The sequence below is a fragment of the Uranotaenia lowii genome, chromosome 1, assembly GCF_029784155.1.
Source record: "Uranotaenia lowii strain MFRU-FL chromosome 1, ASM2978415v1, whole genome shotgun sequence".
NCBI lineage: Eukaryota > Metazoa > Arthropoda > Insecta > Diptera > Culicidae > Uranotaenia > Uranotaenia lowii.
This window is the reverse complement of record NC_073691.1, coordinates 385,670-396,229: the sequence shown is the minus strand read 5'-3', so window position 1 is coordinate 396,229 and position 10,560 is coordinate 385,670. Positions and strand designations below refer to the sequence as shown.

General features: G+C 35.1%; 1 protein-coding gene across 1 annotated transcript; it reads left to right on the top strand.

Moving 5' to 3' along the window:
* The first annotated feature begins 780 nt into the window (after window positions 1–780).
* LOC129738850 (fork head domain-containing protein FD5) lies at window positions 781–2,943 on the top strand. The gene has a single exon (XM_055730157.1). It carries the CDS (start codon window positions 971–973, stop codon window positions 2,003–2,005), a length of 1,035 nt encoding a protein of 344 aa, XP_055586132.1. The 5' UTR covers window positions 781–970; the 3' UTR covers window positions 2,006–2,943.
* The last annotated feature ends 7,617 nt before the right edge of the window (window positions 2,944–10,560 follow it).

Here is a 10,560-nt window from a genome sequence, read left to right as displayed (position 1 = left end):
CGGACATTATTAACAGTGTTTGCATACTTATCCACCACAAAAACTCAGTAATTCATTGAATAATCAACGGTTTTGTCAGCTATCAATTTGATAATGACGAATTTTAAAGGAAACTGTGCAAAATTATTTTTTTCCTTTTCTCTTGCATCGTACATATCTCAAAAACGCATAAATTTTAAATTTTGAAAAAAATAGGTCGAATAGTACTTTTTACAGGCAACAAAATGCTGTCAAAATTTTTAATATCCAATAACTAGTTAACGAGCTATTAGTAAATGAAAGTGTCCCATTTCTAAAAGAACTAAGCTTTATTAACAAGTTGGTTGTTTGTGCTTGCTCGCTTGGATTGGAAGCTCGGTTTTGTTGTGTATTTTGTATATACACAAAACAAGCAGAGAGTACAGATCACAAAACATAAATCATGCTTTTTTATGTTTGCGCCCCACACACAGCCTGTTGCGATCTTCCCTCTTCTTGTTGTGGGCATCTATCATCGGCAGTGCCTACTGTTGGTTTCCCTACACATCACACCATTCGTTCGTCTGATTGGCTGCAGTGACGCACCGATTCGTCGCTTTACCATTCAAAGGGGAGTGGCCTAGCAGCTGGCAGAGCGCTCGGATTGGTTGGCGGCTTGTTTGCGCAAATATTTATATAAATCTTTTACCTCGCCGACGAAACCAGGGGAAGATTGTTTGTCTGTTGTTTTGCCAAACGGAATGGCCTGGTCTAGCCTAATGTTGGTTATGCTACGAGAGTCAGTTAATGTTTGATTTCCAGCCGGTCCAAAGTGTATTGTGTGGAAGTCGTGGAAGGTTCGAGCGATAATCTGGAAAGTTCATTACGGTTCGCGGGTACATTTTGCTAGTGATTGTGGAATTTGAATTGATTAACAGTGAAAATTGTAGCCCAACAGTGAATCATAAACAACTAAATTATTTATCAAAAGTGACAAGTGTGACAAGTAAAAATGTTGAACTGTACAGATTTGATGCAGTTTGATCAATACAGTTTACAGCTGTATAATTATGCCATGGTCGAACGATTCCGAACGAATCAATTTTTCAACTATGGAAATATTGTAGCAGATCCACGGACTCTTTCGAGGTTCTTCAAACCGTCGGTATATGTGAACAATCCTACGGAAATGGGACCTAGTGCCCTGTTAGCGGATGCTGCAAAACTGTCATCTGCACCTAAACCACAATATAGTTACATTGGACTGATTGCGATCGCTATTTTGACGTCGCCGGAGAAAAAACTAGTGCTTTCGGATATCTATCAACACATACTAGATAATTATAGTTATTTCCGAACTCGTGGACCAGGCTGGAGAAATTCAATCCGGCATAACCTATCGCTGAATGACTGTTTTATCAAAGCCGGACGCTCGGCACACGGGAAAGGACATTATTGGGCTGTTCATCCTGCTAACGTTGAAGACTTCATGAAAGGTGACTTCCGGCGGAGGAAAGCTCAGCGGAAAGTGCGTCGTCACATGGGTCTATCCACTGACGACGATATTTTTGACAACAGCTCTCCAAGGCAGTTCTTTCCGGCTCTCCCGTCATCTCCCGTGATGAACCCAGCAGTCTATATACCCACGGCAACGGAACCCCTGTCACATGTAGCGGTCGCCGCAGCTGCCGTATGTGCGTACCCAACAACCATGGAACAGCAACAGGCCATCATAAAGGGAGCCATGGAGAGCTTTTCCCGGAAGAGACAATTCGACGTGGAGTCCCTGTTGAAACCGGACGACGCCAATTCATCATCCAGCTCGCAAACAATCCAAGAAACGTCCCTGGAAAAGCGAATCAGAATAGGATCTCCGACGGAACAGAATACTTCCTCGATATCACTTCCACCTCTTGCCCATCACCATCATCATCATCCGTTGCAGCATCCCCAGCCACATCCACATGCGCTTGCTGCTTTTGGAAATTTAGCTGCTGCAGCCGCCGCAGCCGCGAATCTACCCAAAGTACTGCCAAAGCCGATATAGATGAGTAGAACCTAGTAGTTATTCTTAGTTGATTAGTTTTAATTTCATAATGAAGCACGATGTTGTAATTTAAATGAATGTCAAAACTTAAGGCCAGTGTTAAGGCCTTACAAAGGCGCCAACGTTCATCATTAAATGGCAAATGAGGAGAAATAACAAAACATGAATGTATCTTGGAAATAAGTCCACAGAAGCTGTCTATAAACGATGTAACTAACAAACTTTTGGATAATATTGCTTATGGAAAAATAAAACTCCTAGTATTCATTCATCGTCGTTGTTCCCATGTGATTAATGACCTTTCGGTAGGTGAAAAAGTGAATGACAGTTAATGTTTTCAACTTTTATTCATTCAAGACTAAAAAAATGGAGAAGAGACATTTATAAAAAAAAAAAAGAAATGGAATGTATAATAATTTATTCATAGTCAGGGCTCTTTTTTCAGTTTCTATATCATTGTGAAGTATTTTTCGATTCAATGTCAAGTAATCAACATTTGTCGTTAGTTTTTGTTGCTTTCGTAGCTACAATTTCTCATTTTTCGAGCACTATTTGGTAAAACTACCATAAAAAAAGTTGAAAAAAGGGATATTCGACCGATTTTAAGCAGTGCATACTAGAAAATTTCCAAAAGGTTCATCCCTATCACAGTAAAAACTCTTATTTTAAGTGTAAATAAATCAACAATCAAAATTCGAAAATTTCAGTGCTTTTTTTTAACTAATAACTCCGAAAATAAAATTAATAATTAATAATATGTTCTCTGAGGTGACGCACAATGGTCCAAAAACCAGAAAGACAGGCAAAAATCGAATTTTTGGTGCGATTTATTGTGCATTCAATTATTGCAGCGTGTTCCGGCCAAGGTTGCCGCAATCACAGAAAAACCTATAAATTCACAAGAATTTTCATCACAGAATTTGTGTGACAAAACACATAATTTGGAAGCGAATGTGAAGTGAAGTGAATTATGAAGTTTTTTTTAAAAATTCATTATATTGATGTCAATATAAGTTTTGGATTATTATCTTTAAGTTGGAAAAATATGATAAAATTGGTAATGTTTTTTGATTTTTCGTAAGTAAAATGATTTTTTTTTCGTCAAATCACAGATTTTTTCCGGCAACCTTGGTTCCGGCATTTTCAAGCAACACGAAACCAAAAACTAACCCGTTCAAGAGTTTTTTTTAAACACTAAGAAAAGTTTTGATATTCTTTTGAATATTTACAAGGTTTTTAAATACCGTTTTTAACATCGAAGTAGCTAAAAGATGGTTTTTATCAAAAACGATATATTCAACCCATTTTCAAATTTAACTTAAATGTTAACACACTTTCTAACGACACTCTTTGAGGAGCATTGACTGAAAAATTCAGTTTGCGAAAATCTGGTGTTGAAGTTAATCTCAACTGGGGGGCGGCGAATAATTTTTGAGCACGTTTTTCAACATTAATTTGTATCTGTTTTGTATCCAAAAGTTTCAAATTACGATAATAAATTCATATTAACACAATGTATACACTTGCACAAAACAGCATAGTAAATTGATGTTCGATTAATTTTGATATTTTTGACTAAAAAAGGTTAGGATTGAAATCTTATCGGATATGAATATTCAAGATATTTGAGCCATCGCATCGTAAAGAAAATTTTCTTAGTTCCGATTGAGTTTAGATCACCTTCAAGTTACCCACCTTGATATCAAGGTTGTCGAAAAAAATTCTGTGTTAATAATAGAAAAAATCTCGAATTCTGTGATTTGAACCTAAAATTCTGTGATGGTTTTCTGTGACGCTAGTTCTACGAAATTCATAGCAGAAACCATGTGAAACATCAACAAATTGAAAAATACTTACAGTCTTGTTCTGTGTTCTGTGACACTAGACTGAGTCGATTTGGGGTCATTTTGGTATTCCTCAAACCCTGGGGTCTTTCCATGCAACACTTCGCGAGGCTCAAGCAGTGATGTCAATTGAATTTATGGTTTATCAATCCAAAAAGACATACCCCTGTTCAACACCTAATAACTTTTTTTCCTAATAAGATACGAAGTTACGGTCTTCGACAAAGTTGTTCAGCGAAAAATTTCCTTAAGCAATTTCATAAATTGGCACAAAAACCTTCAGCTGGCTCGGTTCCACAGACGAAACAAAAGTGATGTTGATTTTTCAGTACAAAATATTCAATTTTCCCATACAAACCTATAAGTTCAAATTTACTCATGTAAACGTTACTTATAAATTTTGCAAAAAATCATGGATGAGTTTTGGACCAAGACGAAGCTTTTGAGACCCCAGGGTTTGAGGAATTCCAAAATGACCCCAAATCGACTCAATCTACTGTGACACAGATTCTGTGACGAAATTTTGCTTAAAATTCTGTGATAATACAGATTTGTCTGTGATTTCGGCAACCTTGCTTGATATACATAAACTGTACACCAAAAAGTTTCATCATTTCAAGTCAATATGAACTATTTGAATATATTCGGTGTTAAAGCCAATTCTTGAAAATGGATTTTTTTAAACCTTGTATCTTATATTTGTTGTGATTTTTTTTTTGCCATACTACATTTTATTTCTCCGTTTTTAAGTCTCAAGTTCATTCCAGAAATATGTCTACAAAACCTTAAATTATAGCATACTTACATGCTAAAAAAAAATTTTTTTTTGATAGGGGAGATGAGGGCATAACGAGCACCCGAGGCATAATGAGAAGTCCATTTTTCTACATAAGTACGTATTTTCTTAAACAAATTTTCATGAGGACTTGTTTCGTACTACCTATAGTATTAATTTTTCACCAAAAAAGAAATATCCTTTTCATATTTACAGAAATATTAAATAATAACCAGCTAGGTTCTCAAGTGACGAAAATATTATAATTTTTGAGCACCACCAAATAAGCTTTTATGACCTTTAAATCATCTTGATCTGAAATGTACGCACTGCAACATGATCTACACATTGTTTCTAAATTTTCAGCATCATAAAATTTTTGATTTTTCACTTTAATCAATTGTAAAACGCGTTTTTACTTTAATTTGTTCACTAGAGGCGAACAGAGCACTTTCAATGAAGGCATATTGAGCATTTTCTGCCGGAGAATCCAGCAGCGAATTCAACTCGATGAAGTCAACTGAATAATAGAGCTACAGCTTAAATTGTGTCGTCTGACGATTTGGCCTATTGGTTAGATGTCGGAGAGGTAATCAGTAGACTCGAGTTCGATTCCTGTTCGAGGGGATTTTTTTTTTGCACATACCATTCATGATTGATTTTTTTTATTGTTACATTATACGGCTAATAGCATCAAAGAATCATCCGTCAAACAAAGCACCAGAAACATAATGTATGAACATGTGTTAATTCTTTGAATTCTACAAACAGACCTAGATTATTTTGTTTTTGCTTTGTTTGATGAATCTACGAATCACCGTTTAGTGCAATCATGATCATAAATGATAAAAGAAGAAAAAAAAATCACCTCCTCCAGGAATCGAATTCGAGCCTACTGATTACCTCTCCGACATCTAACCAATAGGCCAAATCGTCAGACGATACAAGTTAAGCTCTATTACTCAATTGACTTCATCGAGTCGAATTCGCTGCTAGCTTCCCCGGCAGAAAATGCTCATTATGCCTTCATTAATGGTGCTCATACTGCCTCGGGGGGTTTCTCATTATGCCTCTACAGTGACTGGTTTTCAGCTTTCGGCAAAATTTTTTAAAATGCATCTTTAAACGTTTTTATCTACTTTTTCAAGTTTCATCCAATTAGACAATAGACTATTTGAGTGTCGGAACACGAAACAATGATGTAATTCACATATTACAGCTGTTCTCTATGGTTAAATAAGCATTTTCCTTAAGGTGCCCATTATGCCCTCATCTCCCCTACAATGATTGGTAAAAAGCACTCAAAAGATTGATAGGGGAGATGAGGGCATAATGGGCACCTTAAGGAAAATGCTTATTTAACCATAGAGAACAGCTGTAATATGTGAATTACATCATTGTTTCGTGTTCCGACACTCAAATAGTCTATTGTCTAATTGGATGAAACTTGAAAAAGTAGATAAAAACGTTTAAAGATGCATTTTAAAAAATTTTGCCGAAAGCTGAAAACCAGTCACTGTAGAGGCATAATGAGAAACCCCCCGAGGCAGTATGAGCACCATTAATGAAGGCATAATGAGCATTTTCTGCCGGGGAAGCTAGCAGCGAATTCGACTCGATGAAGTCAATTGAGTAATAGAGCTTAACTTGTATCGTCTGACGATTTGGCCTATTGGTTAGATGTCGGAGAGGTAATCAGTAGGCTCGAATTCGATTCCTGGAGGAGGTGATTTTTTTTTCTTCTTTTATCATTTATGATCATGATTGCACTAAACGGTGATTCGTAGATTCATCAAACAAAGCAAAAACAAAATAATCTAGGTCTGTTTGTAGAATTCAAAGAATTAACACATGTTCATACATTATGTTTCTGGTGCTTTGTTTGACGGGTGATTCTTTGATGCTATTAGCCGTATAATGTAACAATAAAAAAAATCAATCATGAATGGTATGTGCAAAAAAAAATCCCCTCGAACAGGAATCGAACTCGAGTCTACTGATTACCTCTCCGACATCTAACCAATAGGCCAAATCGTCAGACGACACAATTTAAGCTGTAGCTCTATTATTCAGTTGACTTCATCGAGTTGAATTCGCTGCTGGATTCTCCGGCAGAAAATGCTCAATATGCCTTCATTGAAAGTGCTCTGTTCGCCTCTAGTGAACAAATTAAAGTAAAAACGCGTTTTACAATTGATTAAAGTGAAAAATCAAAAATTTTATGATGCTGAAAATTTAGAAACAATGTGTAGATCATGTTGCAGTGCGTACATTTCAGATCAAGATGATTTAAAGGTCATAAAAGCTTATTTGGTGGTGCTCAAAAATTATAATATTTTCGTCACTTGAGAACCTAGCTGGTTATTATTTAATATTTCTGTAAATATGATAAGGATATTTCTTTTTTGGTGAAAAATTAATACTATAGGTAGTACGAAACAAGTCCTCATGAAAATTTGTTTAAGAAAATACGTACTTATGTAGAAAAATGGACTTCTCATTATGCCTCGGGTGCTCGTTATGCCCTCATCTCCCCTATAAACATTATTGCTTAATTGGAATTATTTGTTGAAAAATATATCTTTTAGAACTTAAAAGATCAATTGAAACCAGAGGTAACCTTTTTTAGGTTAAAAGAAAAATATTGATCTGAAATTATGGCTTTATAAAGTTCAGATCATTCTCAACGAATGACGTACTAGAATAAATATTTTTAATATTATTTTTTCATTATGAAAAGATTTTTCAATTTTATGAACAGATTGATCACCGTAATGTATGTTTGATATTGAATTTATTTGCTTTATCAGTCAAAAGTGATGTCCTAGGGACATCTTAAGATAATGAATTTTCAAAGATGGATAGGAAGTTGGAAGAAATGAAAGATGGTGAAAATGAGCGGGTTGAATTTGTTTAGAAGCATTATCATCACATATCATCTTTTTGTTCGGAATTTTTTGCCACCAAAGTCTTTCCAAGTGATGTACCCTTATCATATGCCACCAACTCAAACTTGATTTCCAGAAAGTCAATCTCTTTTTTCATCAGTCCAATTTCAATTGATACAATTGATCAGGCAAAGGCGCAAAAAATATGCAATGATTGAAATTTAGTCAAAAATACCTTACACGAAGTATTTAAAAACTTATTCCGATGAAAAATCGTTGTTTGAAGAGATTGACTTCAAATTGACAAACCAGGTCGATCTTCATACATATTTATAATCTCTTAACAGTAGGTTACCAGAGAACATTTCCCTTCAAAAAGCAAAAAATATATTTTATATTTATACAAAAATCAATTGACTTTTACCAAAATAAATATTAATAAGATCAAAACACCTGAATGTGAAAATTTGTTGGTGGCAAAGGGGTATAATTGTATGTGTTTGGAGCCAAAGCGGTATAAATGTCACAATCAAAAAACATGTATCAGCTCAATTAACGTCGAATATACGTTTTTTTTTTGTGAAAATTATATTAAAATGCTTTGTTTTCATTTTAAAAGATTATTTTCATTAAAGAAGTTCTTATAAAATATCAATGGAATTTAGTTGAACACAATAAAGTTCAATACTTTTCTCTCGAAATAAGCTTTTATGCACTTATACCCCTCTGGCTTCAAGGACCTCAAATGATTTCGTTGATTCCTGGATGATGCAACGATTTCAAAATTTGTATATGATTTTTACATGCTTTCTGCCAGAAAATTCATATTTATTTATTTAACATTTTCCACACAAAGCTTGCAGTGAACTCATGGAAATGGTTTGCATCGTTTTGACGATTCTTTGCATATAAGTTTCAAGAATCCAAACATTTTGAGACCACCAAATATTCCCAAATCAAAAAGCTAATGTCTGAATCAAAAATATGGTGCTTGCTTTAAAATAAAACGTTATTAACTGAAATATACTTTGAAATGCTTTAATTTGCAGTTTATTGATTAATAATGGTGATGAGTGATTGTAAGAACTATTTTACAAGACCGATACATGTGCTGTATTTCGTTTTCCAGATCTGTGCTACCAATATTGGAGATTTATTTTCATTGCATGAAAATTGGAATCATAGTTTCAAAATATAAGTGATATCGCATTTATTGTACAAATATTATTATGAACATCAGCAGTGTAAGCTGTCTAATGCAGATTAGTGTCCAAATTATTATTTTTTTAATCAAAAAATCACTACAACCAAACCGAACTGGAAAATGGACACTCAAATAGATATAGATTTGCAAAAAAAAATTCTATGAAGACTTAAAAATCTCTTCTTAGGCAACGCGTCCTGTAAATACCTTTTCAAATCTAGCCGATCAAACGTAAGTATAAACATTAAAGTGGCACGCAAATCTTGATATGATATGATTCCTGAACATACAATTGTACTAAAATCAACAATAGCAAAACTATGATATAAAAAAAGACTTGCAAAATTCAATTCAATCACATTGTTTCCGGTCTTTTTATACGCTTATCACAAGTCCCCCACGTGCTCGAGGAGAAAAAAACGTATTCAGCGGCAACAATATGGTCATCACCACACCAACAAAGCACAGAATCGGAACCGGAAGTGTCTCGTTAGCAGTGAAGAAACAAATTTTCCCATCCGCCGGCCGATTATCCTGTCAGATTTTGTTTGTGTGCTGTGTGTAGAGTGAGCTTGTGCCCCAGATCTCTAATTGACGGGACACAAAAATCTGAATGGCCGCTATTGTGTACGCGTGTTCAGGAGAGTGCTCTTCATTAGTCACATCAATTCACAAATTGAGGCCGAAGAAAAACAACAACAGGCGATTTGTTCTCATGGCCTGCTTTTTGTCATGGAGTAATCAAAACACGGGAAAAAAGTTCGGCAGCAAATAATCATTGCAATTGTTCCAGTAGCGTAAATATATAAAAATTCGATTGTGACAATTGCAGCGCGTTTTCAAGCACTTCCTAAATAGTGTATTGTGCATTGTTTTGCCACGTTCAGGAAAGAAAACGGACCGAAACCCAGTTCTCCAAGGGGAATAGAAAGATTAAAAAATATCAAATGGGATTATTATTGTATCATGGGTTCTTGACAGTATGTGGCTTTTTATTATGGTGCTATTTGCGTTCCTCATCAACGACGTTTAAGAGGATTTCCAGTCAACGAGCAGTCAGTGAAGGAGAGAAAAAAAAATCTCCATTCAATCTCACCTTTCCTGGCATTAGGGGTTCGGGTTTTCTCCGGTGAGTTGAAATTAATTTTTCCTTCAACACGCCACTTCCAATCCAGTGCATCTTCCTCTTCAGGGCATTGAGAGGGAAAAATCGAGAGGATTACGGTCCTTCAGGAAACCGGAAATAAAAATTTGCAGTTGCCAGGCGCACGGTCTGCTGACTGACTACGACTGGTCCTTTTGGGTTTATTTATCCGTTTAGCTACAGCTAATAGCTGCTTACATTGATTAAAAGCTATTGTTTACCGCAAGATAATGTGCGACTCTGACTATGGCTTAGTCAAAGCCGTATTAAATGTGGGGAGGAACTTTGTCCCAGGTTTTATTTTTGATTATATCCTTATAGATTTGTTTGAGGATTTTGTAAAAATATTTCAATCAATTTAAAAATTGGCCTTATTTTTTCCAATGACTTACTGGTTCATTTTGTGTTTAATAGAAGCAGTGTAGATTTACCTAAATTTCTGTTCGAGTTACTGTAAAATAAAATTATTATTTTTGTCATAGTATAAACAAGAGATTTATCAATAGCTTTCCGATCATTTTGCAATCTGTATGGTTTTTGGGACGTTTCGGCATCAATCACAATGGACTTATGGAACGTTTATAATTTGGCTTTCTTTAATTTCACCAAACATAATTCGAATTTTACGCCTATTAAAAATATCCGCGATTTAGTGTGATATTAGACAATGCTGGTGTGATATCCGTTGAAAACTGTAAGG

Bases quoted from the DNA above. Each gene is read 5' to 3' on its own strand.
- LOC129738850 (XM_055730157.1), top strand. From the start codon at position 971: ATGTTGAACTGTACAGATTTGATGCAGTTTGATCAATACAGTTTACAG.